The 24,804-nt window shown below is 37.3% G+C and overlaps 2 protein-coding genes across 6 annotated transcripts in view; both read right to left on the reverse strand.

Annotated features, from left to right (window-relative positions):
- LOC120421335 (uncharacterized) overlaps positions 1-2,719 on the reverse strand; it is a 106,178-nt gene extending 103,459 nt beyond the window's left edge. Inside the window, exon 1 of one of the 2 annotated variants that reach the window (XM_039584509.2) lies at positions 1,751-2,719. The gene's annotated coding sequence lies outside the window, so the exon portion shown is untranslated. Of the gene's footprint in view, positions 1-1,746 lie in introns of both variants that reach the window. The other variant, XM_039584508.2, reaches the window with a different exon arrangement.
- A 4,787-nt stretch (positions 2,720-7,506) lies between these two features.
- On the reverse strand, positions 7,507-24,804 carry LOC120421334 (uncharacterized). Of its 4 annotated transcripts, XM_039584506.2 has the most exons (6): positions 16,752-17,011; positions 10,031-10,096; positions 8,973-9,638; positions 8,788-8,914; positions 8,414-8,731; positions 7,507-8,356 (listed from the first exon to the last, which is right to left on the reverse strand). In XM_039584506.2, the coding sequence occupies exons 3-6, from the start codon at positions 9,452-9,454 to the stop codon at positions 7,658-7,660; spliced, it is 1,626 nt and encodes a 541-aa protein (XP_039440440.1). In that variant the 5' UTR covers positions 9,455-9,638; positions 10,031-10,096; positions 16,752-17,011; the 3' UTR covers positions 7,507-7,657. The 4 variants fall into 4 exon arrangements, with proteins under 4 accessions (XP_039440440.1, XP_039440438.1, XP_039440439.1 ...); XM_039584504.2 differs by lacking the exons at positions 10,031-10,096; positions 16,752-17,011 and adding an exon at positions 24,451-24,804; XM_039584505.2 differs by lacking the exon at positions 10,031-10,096.

Here is a 24,804-nt window from a genome sequence, read left to right on the forward strand (position 1 = left end):
TCAAACGCATCCTGACCTGAAATCCCTTTGGCCATTTGTCGCACTTAAATCAATTTTCAAGGAGTGACAAGATACCCGAGCAGACGGAAATAACTTGAGAATAACATTTTTTGATATTTGAAAATACTAGGCCAATAACATTTTATAATATTTGTAACAAGATTTGTTATTCATCGTTATTATTTTTTTTGTTATTGGATTGTTATTGCAATAACAGACTAATAACATTTTTAGTTATTCTTCGAACAAATCTTTGTTATTATTTTTTGTTATTTCAACAACTAATCCGATCATCCCAATAACAGTTGGAGGAATTCTTCCATAACAAAAAAATTTATTCCAAAGTTGTTTTGGCTTTCAACCAATATCAGACCAATAACAAATTTTGTTATGATAGCATAAACTGTTATTAAACCCTTATTCAAAAATGGATTTTTCAAGAAGATTCCATAACACTTTCTGTTATTTTAACACTATTTGTTATTGAAATGGCATGAATTTTGTTATTACCGTCTGCCCGGGTAGCACGACAAGATTGAAACTACTTTCATATGAAAAGTGACAAAAAAATTCGGAGCTTTTTTGGTTTTCATTGAATATCTTAGGATTGAAATCAAATTTTGGGGATCTGTGAAGGTCAAAAGATGTGGCATTGTGAGATGCACAAAATGGCGTTCTAAACTCAATTTGGCTCAAAATGCACGTACGACAAGTAAGCACGACGGCGACGATTTCCTATAGTTTATGTAAAAATCAGTAAAAAAAAACCTGAAAACGGGCAAAAATTGATAAAGTCACTGTTAAAACATGTAAAAATTGGAAAGGTAAATGTTTATGATAGGAGATAGTGGAACAAGCCATATACTATCAAAAACAAACATATATTTAACAAGATAAATGCAAATAAAAATACTATAAATGAAAAAAGAAAAACATATAACAAGAAAAGTAAAGCTTTTCGTAAAACAAAAGTTGCTCAAAATGATCCCCTGAACACTGTAAAAATAAAAATTTGGACATTAGGAACCACCGTGAACTTCGACACCAATTTTTAATTTTCTCCGAATTGAAAAAAAAAACAGTTAAGAGATCGAGCACTTGACTTGATAAAACTTAAGCTTTGATAAACATCAATCTCTCATTACTGAGTTCAGTTAATTTACTGAAATCTTCAGTAAATGAAAACAAACTATGACAGTTACACAAATGTTATATAATTTATATATAAATTAAAGTAACAAAATATTTCAGCAGTGCAGTTCTCAGTAAATATTAACTGAAAACGAACCCCAGAGTTTGGGTATTATAATTTGCATGTTAAATTCAAGTATCGTAATCAGGGGTGACTTTGAGTCTAAGGGGTGAGATTAGGCCATACGAAAATGCAAAAAATATGACCTTGATAACGGTATTTCATAGTTGAATTTTGCTTAAAAAACTGTTATTGCTAGGGAAATTTATAAGATTTTCATAAACATGTTTGATCAAAAAAGAGAAAATTTATTTTAGACAATCATCAGCTTGATTTAAATTACTATCGTTTCCAAAATTCTTTTAACTTTTCTGTTTAAACAAAAAGTGTTTTTAAACTTAACATTTAATTGACATACAAGCGTTATGAAACAATGTTAAAAACATTATTCAAATAATTTATCTCATAATGAGGACAGATATTTGTATCAAGAAATTGTGTTATTGCAATGTATAATTTGTAGCCTTCCAAAATAATGATCAACTATCGCTTACTTACTTCACCGCAGTTCTCAATTAACTACAGATCCTGTCGATTTGGTACAGCCGCTATCCAGCCTTTTAAATCTCAATCCAGGGCGCTCCAGCTCCACTCAAAGAATCCAGATCAATTAAGCAGCAGTAGCAGCTGTATCGAACGTTGAGTCACTCACAACAATAACAAACAAACAAAAACCCACAAAAAATAAAACTTCACCGCCAAAAAGCCACTAATCCACTTTTCAGAGAGGTCACACACTTGCTCAGCACCGACAAAGGAAAAAGGCCAAGCCGCGAAGCACTCTAATCATGTGCACAATTTATTCTTCGTTTTAACTCTTCTTACTCCGATTCCTTACTCTTACTCTTTTCTAAGTCGGCAACCTCGGCTCCCGACTTGACTTTTGCGTGGCGCTCAATTTATGCGCCAAGTGCTAAATTTAAAACCACTTCAAAATTCAATTCGTCGTGATTTTGTACTTTTTTTGTTGTAATAATCCACTTTTTCTTCTTGGCCACTCAATTTGCTGCCGTCAAAACACTTTTTTTCGGGTTCTCACTTACGCACTTAATGATCTAGATATGCTTTAACGGATGAAAAATCACACTTTAACGAAATTCTCGGACGCGAAAATTGATTGCAGCGGTGAATTTTTCCACCTTGTCCGACCTGTTATCCGATCCGGGCGATGTTCTTCTTGTTCCATTCACCACCCACTTTTCATTCGGTCGACCCACAAAAAAGTGCCGAAAAATTATGGCACTCGCCAGCCTCTTTCTAATGATTTTATTCCTGTTATAAATAAAAGAGCAACACACACAGTAATTTCAATTAGCGGATTGCCACTTTACGCAAAAAAGATCCCCACCGAAAAGTAAAATTACGCAAACAGTTTTCTTCTAATTTCTAACCGCAAACAACAACACCCGACAACGAGAGCAGAAAACACGTCCGCTCTGCTCGGAAGTTACCGATCGACTGAGCCGAACCGTCACCAATCGGCTCAACAACATCTGCAACGCATCGCGCGGTCGTCGTCGCCGAAGGGGGAGAGGAAATTCCGAAAATGCACTTTTCCGGATTTTCTCACCCGAAGTTGATCGCTGCTGCCGCTCTGCCGCACTCGCAACGCCGATCTCGTTTATCAGGTAAACAGAGAGCGAAAAAGTGCATGGCTTGGCGGGTCGGTGAGAGAAGAGAGCGAACAGTCGAGTGAAGCGCAAACAAACATCTCGCGCGATAAAAGGTGAGAGATAATCGTGTTGACATCGAATGTGGTTTTAATTGAGATCGTGATCTTGAGAAAGAGATGCAATCTCGTGCTTCCGATTAGGGCGCGATCGGGCCAGGTGCAATTTTGAATAAGTAATTGCAGGCGATTAGTTTGTGATTAGTTTGCACGATCGTGAGAGGAATTAGGGTATTTTAACCATTAGTGGACCCCCTAGTAGAGCCGAAGCACATTTTTCACAAATTTTCATTATTTTAAGCACTTTTTCATAACCTTTAGTACAAAACAATGAAATCTGAAGTCTTTTGAACGATTTTGACTGTTTGTTTCATCAGTTATTTGTTTTTGAGCAGAAAAATAGCCATTTGAAAAAAAATGTTTTTTTGCCAGTTATGGTCCCCCTTTTCCTATAGTGAACCCGGGTCCATAATCCGATTGTGGACCCGGGTCCAATATAGGCAAACTGTTATTTTTATACCAAATTTAACCGATATTTGATGTTTTGATGCATGGTGTAGGTCTAATGATAGATATAATGAATAAAAGAAGGATTTTGTTCACTTTTCATCATTAACAAATATGTTTTGTTAACAAATTCGGCTTTAAACAACAACAAAAACCAGACATTTAAACACATTTAACGTCATGATTCGAATTCCCGGACGCTTCGAAACCCGGACACTTCAACTTGTTTTATCAATTATTTGGATATAAGTTCGCATTATGAATGTCAAAACTGTGTTATTTGATGAATTCTAACATCAACTTTCATTTAAAGTTTGTTTGAACGCTGTAGTTAATGCCAAAACAATTAAATAAAATAAAATTATAAGTTTACCAAAAATGCGAAATATTTCAACTGAAATATTTCATAGGCGTCCGAAGCACCGGGAAGGCAAAGCAAAAATTTATGTTTTTGATTTCCTTAAATTCTAGCAAATTTTTATATAAACTATCGATTTTTTTGATGTTAACAGCTTATTTGAGACCTAAAGAATGCCATTCACTAACATTTTAGTTCAAATTTGTGCGATTCATAAGCAAAATCGAGTGTCCGGAATTCGAAGCAAAAGTGTCCGGATTTCGAATCAGCTTTTATCAGTGTCCGGGATTCGAAGCACAACAAGTCATTTTAATTTTCAAATTCTGATGAAAAATCGTTAGAAAAGACATATTTTGCATGCGTTCTCTTAAAACTGACTGTTTATACTACATCCTGATGATATTTCTACATTTCCAACTTATTACATGATTTTTTGCCAGCTATAACACAAATAATATGGTACTAAGTGTCCGGATTTCGAATCATGACGTTATTTACGAAAAATATCAAAGAAAACGTTTCAAAAACCACTGTAAACATAAAAATAATTTAAAAAAGTAATTTTGATGCATTTTTTTCCATATTAATTACATAAATGATTGACCGAAACTAAACAATAGATTTGTTTATAGTTGCTGATAAAACCACGGACGTTTATTTACAAAAAAAAATTGTTATTGATTTATTGTTATAAAATATCATTTAAAACTGCAATTATGCTTAACTATAGTTTTGATTAATTATAAATTCTTACGGCTTTAGCATTTTTGATACTTTTAACATGGAAACAGCTATATTTATACTCACAATTGAAAAAAATGCGTTTAGGTTGATAACAACAAGCATTTATTGCATGTTTAAGAGAAATATTTGCTTAAATACAAAGTTTTCTTCATTTTTAAAGGTTAAAATAACAGGGGTCCGCTTTTGGAAAAGTTTGGATTTTCGTTGTCCTATATTGGACCCCCTTAATTTTGCTCGAAATTGGGCAGTTCTTCGTTTTATTTTAGTTATGTTCCTTAATCTTACATTATTTCGACTTACTGAAATGAAATAATCAGTCAAAAAATGATTGGATAGTTAGTTCAATCATAAAATATAAATGCAGTTTTGTTCTGAAAATGCTAGTGGCCATGGCTGATTTCAGATGTCGAACTCAAAACACTTATTTTGGTGAAGAGGACAATTCAATGTCAGTCAACATTGTTTTAAATGATGCTGATCATGCCAAATAAAAGATTTCTAGACAACAACACGCTTGAAATTGTGATTTTATTGAATTTTCATAAAATTCTCTACCACTATAGGAAAGGGGTCCACTAATGGATAACGTATCCTATTTAGTGATTTTATAGAAAAATGGTTAGGTTGAATCATTTTTCAGAATCTCAAATTATTTTTTTTATTTTATGGAAATACTGGCCTATAAAAATTAACAATGTTTTGACTGGATAAGATTTGAGGTTTTTACAAAACCTGAATTTGGTAACGTCATGATTCGAAATCCGGACACTTAGTAGCATATCTTTTTTGTTATAGCTGGCAAAAAATCATGCAATAAGTAGGAAATGTAGAAATATCATAAGGATGTAGTATAAACAGTCAATTTCAAGAAAATGCATGCAAAATATGTCTTTTCTAACAATTTTTCATAAGAATTTTAAAATTCAAATGACTTGTTGTGCTTCGAATCCCGGACACTGATAAAAGCTGATTCGAAATCCGGACACTTTTACTTCGAATTCCGGACACTCGATTTTACTTATGAATCTCACAAATTTGGACTGAAATGTTGGTGAATGGCATTCTTTAGGTCTCAAATAAGCTGTTAACATCAAAACAATCGATAGTTTATATAAAAAATTGCTAGAATTTAAGGAAATCGAAACCATAAATTTCTGCTTTGCCTTCCCGGTGCTTCGAATGCCTATGAAATATTTCAAGTGAAATGTTTCGCATTTTTGCAACTTATAATTTTATTGTATTTAATTGTTTTTGGCATTAACTACAGCGTTCAAACAAACTTTAAATGAAAGTTGATGTTAGAATTCATCGAATAACCCATTTTTGATATTTATAATGCGAACTTATATCCAAATAATTGATAAAACAAGATGAGGTGTCCGGGTTTCGAAGCGTCCGGGAATTCGAATCATGACGTTACCCAAGTTTGGCAGTTTATTGAATATATATTTTGAAACAAGTTTGCTAGAGATTAAAATACCATGGGATACTCGTGGCGCGGTGGTTAGCGGCTTCGGCTGCCGATCCCTAAGTTGCTATGGGGCGTGGGTTCGATTCCCGCCTTATCCTCCTGGCCTTCTTTCGGATGGGGAAGTAAAACGTCGGTCCATTTGCGTAAAAGAGGTTTTGGGTGACTCACCACACATAACCTTCGGACGCCTAGAAATTAGCAGAAACTTGCTACAGAGACCACAAAAGACCCGGGGGTCGTTAAAGTGGATTGCTTTGCTTTTTTTTTTTTTGGGATACTCTACAATAGAAAATTATTGCCTGATCAACAAAGAAGTATGATAAATGTGGGTTAATACCATTTTTTTCAAACGAGGTAAATATAGAATAGTTTGTGCAACTACATGCAATATGAAGTTTTTTAACATTACACAGAAAAAACATGAACTTTGGAAGGTTAAACATTTGGTAGGTTGAATATTACCACTTTTTTGAGCAATTTTATCTAGAACATGTGTGTAAAATTGTGAACTTGATGGAAATTCATCAGTTCTTGACGTAATATTACACTTTTTTTACACAAATTCTGTCACCATCATCAATATTACCATCTTTATTTCTGTGTATTCAAATCATAAACATCAGCATCTGAATGTTAAATTAAACGGTGTTTATTGTTTTCTTGCGTGAATCATTAGTTTTGCATAAGAAATTATGTAATTATCCTGTCTTGCAGTGTATTACGCTTGCTTGTGCAATCGATGTTCATGACCATTAAAAATATTAGATTCATTGACAGATTTGGTACACCTTTATCCATGGTAGTGGATTGGGAACAGCCTTACAGCATATCAATACATAAAAATTATATTTTTCACACCTTTCCGCAACGAAATCAATGTCTTTCACCAGCTTTGCCACAGTCAAACAGAGAAAGTATGCGAAATTTATAACTACCCTGGCGAGCTTTTCATTCCAAACAGCATTCTACTTGCCCCAGCTTTACAGTACTGACTGACGATTAACGACCGCAAACCACCCAGCCGCGCACTAAGAGGAAGTCTTAAAAACTAAGCAAGTCTGCGTGGTAATAATATGATTAACGAATGGCGGTAAGGTTGGGAGAAAAGTTGCAAGAAAAACGAAAAACTCGTTTCCGATTGAAGTTATGAGCAATGAAACAAGTGGTTTATGCATTTTTTTTTTACTTGTTTTTGTTTTGGAGAAATTTGTGGCTGCAATTTGAGCTTTCAATTAAATTCGACCCAGACTTGCTGGCGGTGATCTTGGCTCAAAGGAAGTAACCGAATTACGATATTTGGTTTTAGTGGGAAATTAAGGCGCAAAATGCGCCAATGAGCGGCTGTGAAGCAATGCTAATCGAAAGTTTTTTTTGTAATGCTTTCTTGACGATTGTTACGAGAGGGAAAGTTTTTTTTGTGGGACATTAAGTAACACCAAAATTACGCCATTTCTGGAATCAGCTAAACTTGCTTCTTGATTGGGATAAAAAAAAAGATAAAATAGTTTAAGTGATAAATAAGCCCTGTGTTTATTAGACAAATGATGGTAACATTTCACAGTTATGGAAGAGTTATTGATTATGACACAAATATTTTACATTTTTTCTTCATCGTCAAAAGTCTAGAAATGCATCAAACGAAACAACCCCCCTCTCCTACTCAAAACTGTGCCACACCGCAATGGGTGACCCCTTGTACGCGACCATCTTCTGCCACTGTTCCTGCTTGACCGAATTCGTACTGGGCGCGTTCGGCCCGAGCATGACCTGCCCGAGGTACACCTTCTTGCCAACCTTGTTCTTGGCGGCAAGTGCCACCCTAATGGAAATGTGACCCAACCCCGACAGACTACTCAACGGGACCACGATGGTGCAATCGTCCTGGTTCCAGCGGGTCGACAGCGTCGGCCGGAACGGTTCCGACTTCCAGGTCGCGGACAGAATCTCGTGCTCCAGGACGGTGGTTTTCAGGTAGATTTTCTCGTTGACCCCTTCGAATTCTTCTTTTACCTTGATGCCGCAACGAATCTTGGCGGTTGAGATCTTCAGGCAGAGACCTTTGTGGTTTTTGTCCTTGTTTTTGACACTTTTGACGATCCGCTTGACACCGCTAAAGCTGAAGCGGTTCTTCTGGGAGTGCGAGGACGATGGTGGGGATCCGCAGGAAGGTTCCTTCCGCAGGCGGGGAGTTGGACTGGTGGCGGAAGAGGACGAGGTGGACGAGCTCGGCGAGTACGGACCCTCGATGTTGAAGCTCAGATCTTCCTGGGAAGGTGTGTCGTTCAGGTTGACGTCGGTGTAGTCACAGAGCTGAAGAGTGACCTCGACTTGGCCCTTCGGGCATTGGAAGATTTGCTGGAAAGGCATTCAAATTAGAACAAATCTTCCAAAGAGTTTGGTATCAAAACTTACAGCGGCCCTCGTTTCTGCCGGTTGGCCCGTCACCGTGATGTCCTTGATGGGCAGCCACATCTCCTCGGTTTGGAAGAGGCGGCCCTTGCACACCTCCTTGAACGCCTTCGGGTCCAGGAAGTACGTTACCGAGCCCAGGTTGCGCTGGCTCTCGCTCGTGGTGAGCTTCTTGAGGTTTTGCTTCTGGTCAAAGTTGGCGCTTTTGGCGTCCGGTGGATCGACGTCCTTGACTAGCTTGCCGATCACGGGTTTGTCCTTGAGCCGTTGGCTGCCCTGCCGGATGAAGGTCATCGTTTTGTGCTTCAGCGTGGCCGTGTACTGAGGGCGATAATCAATGAGAATTGAAGAAAAATAAGCAGGTTTAAGGTTCTTACCCCTGGCGGCAGCTCCAACAGAGCAAATACTGTGAACACGACGAAATTTCCGTTGAACAACTTCTCCGGAATCGTCTCCTGCGGTTTCTCACCCTTTGGCTGATTCTTCTTGACTCTGAATGAAGATCTGCAAAACGGTAAATTAATTTAAAAATTGTACCTCAACTCAAGATACCAAAACCCACTTATGACTAGCAGCCAGCGGAAACCGGAACGTTTCGCCGAACGTGGGCCACGACGTCGTCTGGATGGACGAGTCCAGCTTTATCGTGCCCGGGAACAGCTTAATCTTAATCATGTACCCCTCAACGCTCTTAAGTCCGAAACTGGCCGTCAGGTGGCGCGCCCCCACCAGGTGAACTTGCAGCTCCGGTACCACAGTGTTTGCGGAGCTTTCACTCGCCGACGTTTTCCCCGATGAACTGTGGTTGCCGTTCGCCTCGTCGCCACTGCCACCATTTTCGTAGCCGGCACACGAACCCGGGTCGAGTGTTAGCTTGAAGCCGACCTCCGGTTCGAGCCGGTCGTTGTTGTTGGCGCGGTTGGATTTGCGGGAAAACTTTGAAGTACTGCCGGAGGTTGGCGTGGTCGGTGAGGTCGCGGTGGAGTCCTCGACCGATGTGCTGCTTTGCAGGATGTTTTTGAGCTTGGTGATGGAGAAGGACATCCTGCGCTGGTTTGGTGACTTTGCTGGGGATGACGACTTAAAGCTGCTCTGAGGTCATGTACTTTGACAGGTGTGCCCCGTTGATCGATTGCTGTTGAGCTCACGCGATGGAAGATGCGCTGTGGTGAGTCATTGTGTTGGCTGGGTTCATCAAATGCGCGTTATTGAAGTCGGTTGTTGGCTTCTGAAATGAAATAAAGAACATCATATTATCGTGAATGTCAAGACTATGAGAATTGCATTTCGTTTCAGTACTTCAGACATGAGGAATCAATAAAAACGTGCAATTAACCATCAACAAGTCAAAAGAGCCCAGCAAAATCACTCTTAATTGTAGAAGGAAAACATCAGTGAATTTCTGGAGACAAAAAATGACTGTAAAATTGTTTATATTTAATATTTTGGCCTTCAAGAAATATGATGACAATTTTATAGTTCAGACAAAATTCAGTTAAAAATGATTAGCAAAAAAAAATTCTGGGATGTAGTAAGACAAAAATCTTAAACTATACATGGTGACAACGTCTTTAATTTTGAAATACTTGAGATGCTTATAGAAAGACACAAAATGCTTACTGATAGACGAAAGCCGCAAAACAATAGCGAACGCAACGCTGTACCAATATAACATCTCAAAGATTCCTGGAATCATAATAAAACATTGAGTTTCAATGCCCTCTCCAGTAAAATTGAAGTCTGTATTAGAGATTTAATCTATTTTCAAGCAAAAATTATTCATGATCAGAGATACAGTGTTAATAAAATGAAGACTTTGTTTGTGATTAACCTATTGTTGTTGATGTGTATATCTAGAGTTTTATTTGAAAAGGTCATGTAAATAAAGGAAATTCTACAGATTACTCTAGGAATCGAACAATTTTATTCAATTTCAAATAAGAGTTTTACTTGATTAAAACACAAATCTTCCATTGTTATAACAAACTAGTTTTTTTATCCACATATTCTAGCTAATCCAGCTAATCTATTCTAGCTTATAATGTACAAAAGGCATTCCTCAATTCTATTTTTATTGTTCGCACAATGTGCTCATTTTGCATTTAAATGATCTACACACGAGACTGTCAGTAGACAAGATTGCATCGTCGCAGCATCATCGCTTCTGGTATCCTCAAAACAATTGGTGCTCATCAGTCCGATAGTCGTCCGGGGTGTTGCCCGACTTTCGTGAGATAAGGGGTGAGGTACAAACATATTTATTTATTTTTTAATATGGAAAAATATATTCCATCCTAATTTGACGAACATCCTTTAATTTGCATCTTTAAATTGAGTCGAAATCGCAGAAGTAATTAAAAATCGATTTTCTGATTAATGGTGAGTAGGCCGTCCCAAAAAATGAAAAGTTGTCAAATCTTCGGTGCTCACCCCTAGAATGATAGATTCGGATGTCAGGAACAATGTTTTCATACAACAAAAAAATCCCAAAAATGGTTTACAACTAGCGCGCGGAGCTTGAATGAAAAAAGTGCATTTTTTAAGTATTTTTCATAAATGCGCGTAACAATCATCAAATTTGGTCGCCTTGAGCTTCAAATTATAGTTTAATGTCCCCTGAACAAAATCCTGTACAGACATAGTCCATAAAAGCTTGTGTTTGGGCATGGCAGGGCGTTTTAGGGAGAAAAATTTGTATTTTTAGCCAAAAATTTTCAAAAATCACTCCCCAAAACGAGCCAAAAAATTTGCTCCCAAAACTAATGCATTCAGCTTATAGGAAATTTTACGGAGATCATTTTGCTTTTTTTAACATTCAATTTATGTCCACGAAAAGCTGAGATATTTGCATTTTAGTGAACAAAAAGTGACGAATTTTCAAAATTCTTGGTATAAAAGCGTTTTTAGCATAAAGCATTGGCTACTATTATTACAAACGGGAAGGCATATATTTTGGATATTTTTATTTTGCTCGCTCAAAAACGATATTTTCATGAAAAACATGAGATAATCGACAAATAATCATAAATCAAAATTAATTTTATTAAAGTTCATATCTCCAAGCTGTGAACGTGATTTTTTTTGTATGTACATTCGAATAAAACAAATTTATTTATAAAAAACTCATTTTTTTTCAAAAAAAAGTTACCCATTAGAACTTTTGTTTGTCCATATCGAGAAGAGCAGAGCAGTACTTATACAGCAATTCCCCACGAAAACAGCATGGAAAAAAACAAAAGTGCTCGGATCGGGCTCAAAATTTTTGTGGGAGTTCCCTGGCCGAAATAATTAGACCCGTATTTTTTTGTTTGGCCATTAGGGTGACCTACGCCGTGTTAGGGTGGTCTGAAAAATTGCCATTTTCGTCGATTTTCGCAAAAACCACTTTTTTCGAAAAATCATAACTCCTCGCCATTTCAACCGATTTCAATTGTCTTATACGCAAATGAAAGGTGATAAGTTGGCCTTTCAAAGAAAAATAGTAAGAAGTTTCAAAAATCTAGCCTAACATATGAAAAGGGCGTATGCAACTTTAAAATGCCGTTTTGACGGTGTCTGGACCAAAGAGCCTATGTCTGGAAATAATTTTATCGGATTCCCCGGACATTTTTACATAACATACTAAAAAATGGGAGGAGTTCATTAACAGGATTCCGAGATATGATTTTTTGAAAATAAAATCCGTGTTTTCTGACGCGCCGCGCGCAAAAACCGGAGAATGACGAAATTGGCAAAAAATCAACTTTTTTCACAAAAACTGCGATAACTTAAAAATTTCAGCGATGACCTATACATGCCTGGGTACCAAAAGTCTTTTAATTACGAAAATTTTGGTACCCAGACATCTATAGGTCATCGCTGAAATTTTAAAGTTATCGCAGTTTTTGTGAAAAAAGTAGATTTTTTGCCAATTTCGTCATTCTCCGGTTTTTGCGCGCGGCGCGTCAAAAAACACGGATTTTATTTTCAAAAAATCATATCTCGGAATCCTGTTAATGAACTCCTCCCATTTTTTAGTATGTTATGTAAAAATGACCGGAGAATCCGATAAAAATATTTCCAGACATAGGCTCTTTGGTCCAGACACTGTCAAAACGACATTTTAAAGTTTCATACGCCCTTTTCATATGTTAGGCTAGATTTTTGAAACTTCTTATTATTTTTCTTTGAAAGGCCAACTTATCACCTTTCATTTGCGTATAAGACAATCGAAATCGGTTAAAATGGCGAGGAGTTATGATTTTTCGAAAAAAGTGGTTTTTGCGAAAATCGACGAAAATGGCAATTTTTCAGACCACCCTAACACGGCGTAGGTCACCCTAATGGCCAAACAAAAAAATACGGGTCTAATTATTTCGGCCAGGGAACCCCCAGAAAAATTTTGAGCCCGATCCGAGCACTTTTGTTTTTTTCCATGCTGTTTTCGTGGGGAATTGCTGTATAAATATGTCGTTTACGTCGGTAGCTGTCTAACATATTGCGTCGCGGTGTTCATCAAGCTTTCATAGCATGCTAAGGAAAATTTGATGCTTTTTGAGGGAAAACTGTTGATTCCGGAGACATCGGATTGTTTGCCGATGCGCCAGGTCTAGGGACAACGAATCCATATGCTCTCTTCGGGAAAAGTGTTCTCCAGACCATTCCCCTTAGGCCTGACCATACCAGAAGTTGGCGCGTGATTTTTCCCTATGGAAATGCCCTACAAGGGGAACCATACTAAAACTTGATCCGAGAACTTTTTGAAAAACGTACCCACCCTAATATACATACCAAGAATTTTGAAAATTCGTCACTTTTTGTTCACTAAAATGCAAATATCTCAGCTTTGCGTTGACATAAATTGAATGTTAAAAAAAGCAAAATGATCTCCGTAAAATTTCCTATAAGCTGAATGCATTAGTTTTGGGTGTCACATTTTTTGGCTTCTTTTGGGGAGTGATTTTTGAAAATTTTTGGCTAAAAACTACAAATTTTTCACCCTAAAACGCCCTGCAATGCCCAAACACAAGCTTTTATGGACTATGTCTGAACAGGATTTTGTTCAGGGGACATTAAACTATAACTTGAAACTCAAGGCGACCAAATTTGAATTACTTTAGTATAATTGTTACGCGCATTTCTGAAAAATACTCGAAAAATGCACTTTTTTCATTCGAGCTCCGCGCGCGAGTTGTAAACCATTTTTGGGAATTTTTTGTTGTATGAAAACATTGTTCCTGACATCCTTATCTATCATTCTAGGGGTAAGCACCGAAGATTTGACAACTTTTCATTTTTTGGGACGGCCTAATGGTGAGGTTTTAGACATCAGTCTAGGTGTTAACGGTGTTGCTGAAAATCTTACTTATCAGGAATAACTTAGGAAAACATACATTTTGGAAAGCTTTTAAGTATGCGAATTCAAGAAATGTTGTCAAAAAAAACCAAATTTAATGTCACAATCTACGCTTCTTAAAAACGAATCCAATAATAGCATTTAGTAAAGCTTCAGAGAAAAGTGATATTTGAAGCACTTCCAAAACTCTACAAATCGAAAAGAGATTAATAAGTACTAATTCCTCACGAGTTAAGCGATCTTAAATTACTACTCGGCATATCTTCAAAACATAGGCAACATCGACTCGGTTCAGGACATCGCTATTGAATTGTTTAAAGTTCCGATAAATAGTTCAAAAGTTATAAATACGAATGTGTTTTCGCAAATATCTGGTTTTTAGATAAATATCCTTTCAAATATCATCGTTATCGTTTGATAGGTAGACGATAGATTTTCCAACACAGTAAAAAATTGTGTAAATTTGGAAGGTGAAATTTTGGAAGGTTGAATATTACCTCTTTTATTGTGTAATTTTACCTCAATTTAGACTGAAAAAGCGACATTACAACAGAAAAGTGGTAAAATTACACATTTTTTCTGACATAAAAGATGTACCTCTACCCAGATGTAATATTACAATGAATTTATTTTGTGAATTGAATCTGTCTCAAGTTTTGGCCACTAAAGTGATATTTATGAACTATTTTATAGAAGAATCTTAAATATATGCACAGAAAAAAAGTTGAATTTTGGAATGTTGAAAATTTAGTAGGTTGAATATTACCTTTTTTTTAGTAATATTACATAAAAAATGTGTAAAAATGTAAACCTGATGAATATTCATCAAAAACTGATGAAATTGCATTATTTTCTGGGGTAAAATTAATCTTCTTTTTTTTGAAACAAAATCTGTCACCATTTCCTGATGAATAATACAATCATTTTTTTCTGTGTGTATGAAAGCTATGTCCGAATCAATCATCCAACCTTCCAAATGAGTTCAAAATAAAGAAGATCTGGCAACACTGTCTCAAGTTATACCCACTCAATTCATAATTATAGACTTTTTCGAAGCCTCTTCTGGTTTTAGAGGATCCGGACAAAAAACCAAATTTGATTTCAGATGTCAATTATTACTGATTTTTTATGTGATCATAATTTGAAAAGAAGTGGAGAAGGCACGAACTACATCGGTGAATTAAGTTAGTATTTTTAGCTTATCTTTCATGATTAAAAATGCAAGATGTTTCAAAATCGTCTGACTTCTAAAAAAATACATTTGACCACAAAAATCTACTCAAATCGGCAAAAAAAATTAACCAAGTGTTCAAATAATTAGCAACAAACATAAACATCTAATTTAAGCATAAGCATAAGCATAGGTGCCCACCCGCAGTTGCTACTCCGTTATTGACCAGGACCTCCAGAAGTTACATCCACGAGCCGTGGAAGATGAGTGGGTGCTATCTTTCCTCGCTTCGCAACTTCTCAAAGGCCCCTATCATGCTGATCAATACCGGCGCCGGCCACGACCAGTGGTAGGGTCACGGGGAAGTGGATGGGAATGTTAGTATCACATGAGTTGTGAGGGGGTTAGTAGATGGGTATGAGGTCAGGATTCACGAGTGGCAGTGATGTGACCATGAGCATTTTGTTTATCGGTTGAAAATTTTAAATCTAAGGCAGCCGGCTGCGGAAAGATAAATAATTGATTATTTAAAAAGTTTTTTAATCGAACGCGTGCCAACCGAGCAGTAGTGCTATGGGCTGGACTTATCAGTATATTTTTACTGCTTTTACAATTTAGATAACGCGAGCAAATTTCAAAAATAGTAAATAAATGACGCTTTACTCTTCATAAAATCGATAGTTTGATGAGTTAATACTAAAACTGCCAGGTGGAATAAATTTTTACGATCATTTACGACGAAAATTATCGCGAAAAAACAGGACTGTGCGTCCCCAGAAGCACTGCACTTATCAAACATAAAAATCTAATTTTGAAGTAAACTTCGAACTGTTTTTGAAAAACATCTGGATTTTGAATGAAGAATGCACATGTTGTGCATCATAAATTTGTGAAATTTTCATCATCTTTTATTGAATTTCACTTTTTACACAGTTATGTATGTAAAACTAAAAGAGGAAACATATGCCCATAAAAATGGAACAAAATTAAATATGACGTGATTTTTCAACCTTCTAGCGCTTCCCCGAGAATGGAGAATGTGCAAGTACTTTGTTTCGATACCTTTAACATAAAAAAAAACATTTCCATAACTAACTCGCTAGAACATCCGTTTATTCGAGCGCTCGTGCCACGCTCACCAATTTAAATTTTTATAAGATTAATTGATACCTATTATGAAAGCCTCAACTGAGCCGGGTAATTGTTTCGCGACCACGCTGCTGGCACTGCTTGTTCTCGCGTGACCAAGATCCAGTTGATCAGAGGCACAAAAACGCTAGTATCGAGCGCCAACGGCTGTGATCTTAGAATAAATCAAATGTATACTTAATGGAAACTGCCCTGAACTTGAACAGTTACGATATCCACGAGGTTCCTTTTATCAGACACTTTTGAGGTGTACCTTTCACGATGATGAAATCGGTTTGTTTTTTGTTATCTCACGCACACAATCAAACATTGTAACTGTTATCACAAGTGCAAACAAAACTTTGTTGCAATATCTGTCCGATAACACGCAGTGTTATCATCAGATGCAGTGTTGCAGGTTATTTCCGTCGATGATTTCACTGCCCAAACATTAAAAATTCCAAAATTGCAATAAAAATGAAGCGTCACATTTTATCATATTAATTCACATCAACTTCCACAATCAGAGTTCCTCAATTTGCCCACAAGGTAGACCGGCTGCTTCACGTATTCAAATTCCTTTCCTTTTATGAGTTACTTCCCGGCGAAGGCGCGCTCGACAAATACGGAGGTCGGCCGTCAACTCACGCTGCTCAAACTGTGAAGCACTTTGCGTACCCCATCCCGCCGTCGAAAACGATACTCACGCGCGCTTCACTCTAAGCTAAGTAGCTGCTACTAAGCTAGTCGCAGATTAGACCGAGGTGGTGGCAGGTTAACCCAAAAATGGCAATGCGCTCTCGTCACGAGATTTCTTCGAGTGTCACGGCACTCCACAGTTCTGCACTTGTACTACTCAAACGCTCGTTTATCTAATTTAGCGCGAAACGCGATCGCAGGCTTAAGAATGCGAAAGATACTGGCGAAAGGTGGAGAAGTCGTCCGGCACACGTTAGTACGCGCTGAAGGAAGGAACGATACTGAAATCTGAAGCTTCGATACTGAACGGTGCGAGAGACTGTTAGTAGTGCTGAAAGGCTGAGAATGTTTGCCTGGATATGGAAAAAGGTAGGGGTGTTCAGGAAGACTGAATAGTTATACCTACTAGACGGATATAATTTTAGAAATATTGCACCCAGTATGTTTGTAGTCAGTGATTCTGGCTAAAATATTCATAAACCGAAGCTACCTTGCGATCTTATTTCATCTTAGAATTTACTTTGTATAGAAAGATTTAAAAGGGTAGAATTTACTCTGGGCTATGCAAATTTTACAGTTGCTTAGGGTGACATTGAAAAAATCGTCATCAGGGATACCACCTGGCTCGACTCTTTAGGTAAAAAATTTATATAGATAAGATAAGTAATTTTGAACCAGATTGGTTAAGTTTCGAGGGTCGCTATGGACCGTTTAAGTTGGTGAAAACAATATTTTAATACAAAAAAGTCGCGAAAAATAATTCTTTATAAATCTTGGCCAGCTGTTTGGAGCCCTTTAAATTATAAATCTACTTAATTAATTTTGTACTTTTGGTTCTTAAAAGCTTATTCAGTTTGAAGCATCGAATTTCATTTCCGCTGTTATTTACACACTATTCATTAAAGTACTTTTAAAAATGATTTAATTTAAAGCAGGGGTGCCCAACGGATATTACTATTTTAGTTTGTTTGGTGACAAAAAAGAAAAAAAAACTTGTTGACGGAAATGGCAACAATTGATAAAAGAGAATAAAATATTTTCAATTAGTATTCGTAACATTGAAAGTTGCAGAAAAAAATTAAAAATCGTTTTTTTAATAAGTATTTTTTATGGCCATGAAAACCTGGGTGCTGAATAGTGGTTCGCAAAACAGCCTAAATTTTGAACCGTCAAAGTGGAATCAATTTACTGTTCGCCAAAAGTGGAGAGTATTGTTATCGATCAAAAGTTGTTTTTTTTTGCTGGAATGATTTTTTTGCCTTTTTGAAGTTGAAGTCAAGTAATCTTAAGAACATTGAAGGCGAGATCGTCATTTTTTTATAATTATGAATGGAAGTTGTTTAAAGAGTCGATGCGGTTATACCATCCAGAAGCTGTCTTAATTGTTTGATTCCGTTTTCAAACCTACTGATTTAGTGAAAATCTTTTCTGTTGGTTGGATCAGCTTTGCTAGAATTAGTGATGATTTTTCGCTGGACCAGAAAGAGCTGCAGGATTCCAAAATAAGTCAAGGTATTTATCTTCGACATCGCAGAATGACACTCTCGTCGCAGTTCTTGTTAACCCGTAGAAAAGAAAAACCTCTTCTAACCGAATGAAACTTGAAAACACACACAATTTTCCAGCAAAATAATGGAGAAAACTAGATAAAATAAAACGCATACCACTGATTATAAAACAGCTCATCTACCAGCAAAAAAAAAAAGTCATGCTTGTGCTTGAACAGTCTCCTAGTTTGTAGATGTAAACAAAGTGGGATCATTCTAAAATCACGTTACGCATTCACTCTATTCATCACCCAGATGAAAACCTCTAAAAATAGTGATAAAGTGATACTTTACGTTTTCACATGTAAGTTTGGAGCCAAAATTTCGGTTTCGTATGATTAAATTTCCAACGAAACTCAAAATTTTGTTAGCAGGTGTTACTGTTTCAATCAAATAATTGTCTCACCAAAAATAAATAAGAATGAATTGACACAAGAAACATGTTTAAAACACATTTGGAACAAAATCGGCTACGAATAAAAAAAGAAAAAATCTTCAAAATAAATTCAAGTTTGTTCTCATTTTAGTGATTTTTTTTTCATTCCAAATAATACAAAATTTTAGTAACATTGAACACTTAAACTCCCCAGTAAAATTAACAAAAAAAATCAAGAAATTTTCAATCGAAAGATTGTTAATTCCCTGTAAACGTTTATTTCGTTTTGTTTTGTTTTTTTTTTTTTTGAAAAGGTCCAATAAGTTTTTGGCATTCATATGTTTATAGGACCTGTTCAAAAAAACTCTTGAATTCTCGAAATTATTTTTAAAGTTTCTAAAAAACAGACGCGTAAAAAAAAATCATGTAAAATTTTGAATTTTCATGCCGCAGAGTGTCCATCGTGGTCCACAGAAGCTATCTGAAGCTATACCGATGGTTAATTCACCCATATAGACCCCCGTTGATCCGGTAGATATCCAGGCCATGACATCCGGGAGTTCCTGGATGACCCAAAACAATCCAACATGCCGCAGAGTGTCCATCGTGGTCCACTGAAGCTATCTGAAGCTAAACCGATGGTTAATATAGTCATATAGACCCCCGTTGATCAGGTAGATATCCAGACCATAACTTCCAAAAAAACGAAACTATTGGCACTACGCCCCCCGGGGCATGGCCTTCCTCTAACGTGGGATTTCTGCTCCAGCGCCTCTGACGAGACAGGAGAAACCGGGACCGACGTTTTACTTCACCATCCGATAGAAGCTCAGTGGATAAGGCGGGAATCGAACCCGCGTCTCATAGCATCATCGGGATCGGCAGCCGAAGCTGCTACCCCTGCGCCACGAGACCCACCATAACTTCCAGGAGTTCTTGAATAACCTAGTACATTCTAACAGATCACAAGGTAACCATCGCAGGTCACGGAAGCTACCTGCAATTATTACGATGGTGGATACACTGGTACAGACCCTCGTTGAACAGGTAGATAATCAGTTCATTACTTCCGGACGTTTCCGGAAGTTCTTGGATAACCCAGAACATCCCAACCTGCTGTAGAATATAAAGCGTAGGTCCACTAAAGCTACCTGAAGCTATACCGATGGTTAATATAGCCATATAGACTCCCGTTGATCAGGTAGATATCCAGGCCATGACATCCGGGAGTTTCTGGATGACTTCGTACATTCTAACAGATCGCAGAGAGTCCATCGTGGCTCACTGAAGCTACCTGAAGCTATATCGATGGTGAATACACCGGTACAAACACCCGTTGAACAGATAGATATTCTATTCGTGACTTCCGGATGTTCTTAGTTCTCCAGAACATCCCAATATGATGCAGAGTATCCGTAGGTCACCGAAGCTACTGATTGTGGTCCCCGTTGAACAGGAAGATATGACCATAATGGTTAAGACTTCCGACAGTTTAAAATCGGATCGCGTTATTTTAAATTCTTCGCGTAAAAAAAACCGTGTAAAAAAAAATTCGCGCAAAAGGAGGTCGCGTAAAAAGAGGTTTGAGGTATTTATGTAAATCGGCAAAAATGTCAACGGTTGATATGAAAAACGAAGTTGACTTTATAGCTGTCGGCCACCATTGCTAGTACCAACCACTAGTGTCTTCCTTTTTATCTACAAGGACTTCGCCGCCCTGGGCTCCTAAGTGTATGAAAGTATGGCACGGAGCGACGGCGCCGAATACCCATATTTACACAAAGAATTTTAGAGCGCCCGCCGCGGGATTCGAACCGGCGACCTCTGGATTGGAGTCCAGTGCGCGGTCCGATTGATCCACACGGGTGGGATGAGCATATGTTAATTATTATTTTAAAATCTGCTTTGAGTGCATTAAAAACATTTTTCATAATTTCTAAAATTTGGGTGAAGACTCGCTAAACCAGTCCCGTGTGCATCGAGGTCGATTTACAAAAAGTTCATTTTTAAAAATGGGGCAGTTCTCTACCAACTCACACGACATCGAGAAAAGTTGGTCCTTAAGATATAAGTCGATTACTAACCGAACCGTCTCAGTTGAAACATACTATGGCCAAGTTCTGCCAAGACGGGGGTACTAATACATACATACATACATACATACAACACACACGACATCGAGAAAAGTTGCCCCGACCCCTCTTCGATTTGCGTGAAAATTTGTCCTAAGGGGTAACTTTTGTCCCTGATCACGAATCCGATAATTTTCTGATATCTCGTGACGGAGGGCGTGTTTTTCAATTATTTGCAGCTTGAGAAGGTGATGAGATGGAAATTTGGTTTAAAATGGACTTTTATGTAAAATTGGACGCCCGATTTGATGGCGTACTCAAAATTCCAAAAAAGTGTACTTTTAATCGTAACTCAACCATATTTTTTTTGGAACATGTAATTTTAAGGGAAGTTTAATGTACTTTTCGAATCTGCATAAAACCAGATGGCTCATTTTTTTCATTTAGAACAAAGGTTTTCATTTTAATATTTAGTGTTTTTTCTCATTGCAGGGCTATTTTTTAGAGTGTAATAATGATTTATGTATGTTTGTATGAATGATGTAGAGCAGACAATTACAAAAAAATGATATTTAAACATAAAGGGTTTGCTTGTAATCGTCACGAGTTATCGCGATTTTACGAAAAAAAAGTTTTGTAAATTACCCTGTGAAAACTGCAAAATGTATTTTTTTTTATAATCTGAGCACCTCTTATCCTCACCACCAACCAGCCTATCATCTCGATAAAATCCATTCAACCGCAGCTAAGCAAACTGGCTATACTTTTTATGGCCCAATATTACTAGAAACATCTCAATGATGTCACATCACTTGGCTCAACACAAATCGAGCTTCTTCCTAAAAAAACATTTCGTGATACATCAACCGTGAGTGAGATAAGAATCGATGACTTCAGCGTCCGATTGTCTGTGTGCCCAACTCTCCCCGGAGGGAGTGAATCCTTCCAATATCTCACCATATGCCATCACCAGCACTTGCAGGTTAGCAGGCCACCAAATGGTCGATGTTGGCGGATTTTTTGCAGCGATGATAGTGATAATGGAAGCACCGCTATTTATAGATCAATCGAAGTGTTGCTGAATTAGGCTTGGACGAACTGGACTGGGCTGGTTTGGCACACTTGTTGGATGTTGTTATTTTTTCGTCATGGGTAATCACTGCCAAGAGATGATCGATACTCGCGTTTGGTTTTAAGATGCGAAGAATAATTACTTTAGTCAGTAGATTGTCTGATTTTGGAGTGAAGTCATGATTTCAAATCTGAATTCTTATTCCAATCGCAAAGTCTTGGCTCAAATGGCTTATTATCGCCTAAAACAAGTTTGGAAATGATGCCAACGTTAAACAAATATCAATAAATATGGAATGTGTATAGCTTGTAGCAGTACACCACCCTCGGGGAGTAAAAATAGATTGCAAAAAGACCCCACACTCTAGGTTTGCAATTAATCACAGCATCGATGTCACTGCTTTTGTCATCGTTTCATATTCCACCAGCAAGTCAACCTGCAGGGTGGACAGGCTGATGTTGTCTCTTGTGGTGTATTAGGTAGACTCAAATAAATTTAAAAAGTTTATTATTGGATTTTTTTTGTAAATCATTACTCAAAATTCACCATTTATTTATTTTGTTTGATCAACTTTGATAAACTTTATGTTTGTCAACAAATGATAATCGTGAACCAGCCTAATAAAGGCTACGAATGCCGAGAGATGAAAGTAAACAGTGTTTTATGACATCGATACATGTTGCATAAATTGAGTGAGGAATCTCAACATCCTGCCCCGAAGTTGGACCACTCAACCAGTCGTTCCGAGATACAAATATTCAAGTTTACCCGGCCAGAACGAGGAAACTTAAAAAAATAAATATATTAATTTTTGTTTTGCATCCCTTGAAAATGTGTTCAACTTTTTACATTTAATGGTAAAAATGGTTATAAATTTCAAGGCGCCAATACAATAAGCGTTAGTATTCAAAACTTCTTAAAAATAACGAAACAGTATTTCGTTCAAAAATATTGTTATCAGAGCTCTAACATGCAAACGTGAGAAAATGCATTTTAAATCAATTTCAGTTGTTACAATTTCTATTTCCATTTACATTTTTAAGTTTATCGATCATACTTATAAAGGCCATTTATCTGTCACGTTATCCATAATGGCTATTGGCTATTGGCTATTGGCTATTGGCTATTGGCTATTGGCTATTGGCTATTGGCTATTGGCTATTGGCTATTGGCTATTGGCTATTGGCTATTGGCTATTGGCTATTGGCTATTGGCTATTGGCTATTGGCTATTGGCTATTGGCTATTGGTTATTGGCTATTGGCTATTGGCTATTAACTATTGGCTATTGGCTATTGGCTATTGGCTGTTGGCTATTGGCTATTGGCTATTGGCGATTGGCTATTGGCGATTGGCTATTGGCTATTGGCTATTGGCTATTGGCTATTGGCTATTGGCTATTGGCTATTGGCTATTGGCTATTGGCTATTGGCTATTGGCTATTGGCTATTGGCTATTGGCTATTGGCTATTGGCTATTGGTTATTGGCTATTGGCTATTGGCTATTAACTATTGGCTATTGGCTGTTGGCTATTGGCTATTGGCTATTGGCGATTGGCTATTGGCTATTGGCTGTTGGCTATTGGCTATTGGCTATTGGCTATTGGCTATTGGCTATTGGCTATTGGTTATTGGCTATTGGCTATTGGCTATTGGCTATTGGCTATTGGCTATTGGCTATTGGCTATTGGCTATTGGCTATTGGCTATTGGCTATTGGCTATTGGCTATTGGCTATTGGCTATTGGCTATTGGCTATTGGCTATTGGCTATTGGCTATTGGCTATTGGCTTTTGGCTATTGGCTATTGGCTATTGGCTATTGGCTATTGGCTATTGGCTATTGGCTATTGGCTATTGGCTATTGGCTATTGGCTATTGGCTATTGGCTATTGGCTATTGGCGATTGGCGATTGGCGATTGGCTATTGGCTATTGGCATATTGCACATAAATTTCAATTGATCCACTATTTTTTGCAACTTGTGTAAATTTTGTTGTGTTTCAAATAAGGAAAAAAAACTTTATATGACCTAAGCCTATCACTTGTAAAATCCAAACCATGAACCACTCTATGACTGCACAGAAAATGACTTCATTCGTGTTATTCATATCAAGTAAAGTTTAATATTCTGATCTCACCAGAACAAACTTCAACAGTCTCGTGACAAGGTGCATATATTTTACACCTTGAAGCAAGAATCACCGGTCACGACAGACGTTGAGGTGTTCAACTAGACTCTTACTTGAGTCAACTTTTTTCAATAAAGTAGCAAATTGACTGATGGTCGTGCCAAGTTTGGTTTGCAATGCAAATGGTTTTGTTTGTGAACGAATCAATTTTGCATTGACAGTTTTTAGTGGATAAGTTATTCTGAACTCCACGATAGTCGGAACAACTCCAACAGCAATAAAATCATACAGCAATAACAAAAAATAAACTGATTTCAAATCAGGTAACTTAAACCTGCTGCAGCTCTCCGCCAAACCCTCTCTTATCTGGGCCAGCTGTCGGTGCGTTAGGGAGTGCAAACAGTTACCGTTTTGATTGAACAGCTCGATAAGGTTTGTTGGTGGGGAAGTGCGCTGATGAACTCATCAAACTCTCCAGCGATAAAGTTTTATTAAAATGCAACGAAACTTACGCAATTGGTCAAAGTTTAAGCCGGCAGCATGACTCAAAGACGACTTAAGTATATCCCGCACACACCACTTGATGAATTCATAATTGGGTGTGAATCATCTTTATCTTTAGCGAGATTTCAACAAAGTTTAAATCATTTAGCAATTTTGTTTCACTTAAATCACCACCGATAAAAAAAAAAGCAATTTACTCTGCAAAAAGCACTTTCCGGCCCCAACAGGTACCGATGACACAGTTTAGTATTCTTTTATCCAAGGACAGTCACTGCCTGCTGCTTCACCGTTTCGATAAGTTGAGCCTAATAGAGCCGCTAAGTGACGATAAGTCGTCGTCGTTCGGGTTCGAGTGTAAAAGC

Source organism: Culex pipiens, chromosome 3 (assembly GCF_016801865.2).
Source record: "Culex pipiens pallens isolate TS chromosome 3, TS_CPP_V2, whole genome shotgun sequence".
NCBI classification, from domain to species: Eukaryota; Metazoa; Arthropoda; class Insecta; order Diptera; family Culicidae; genus Culex; species Culex pipiens.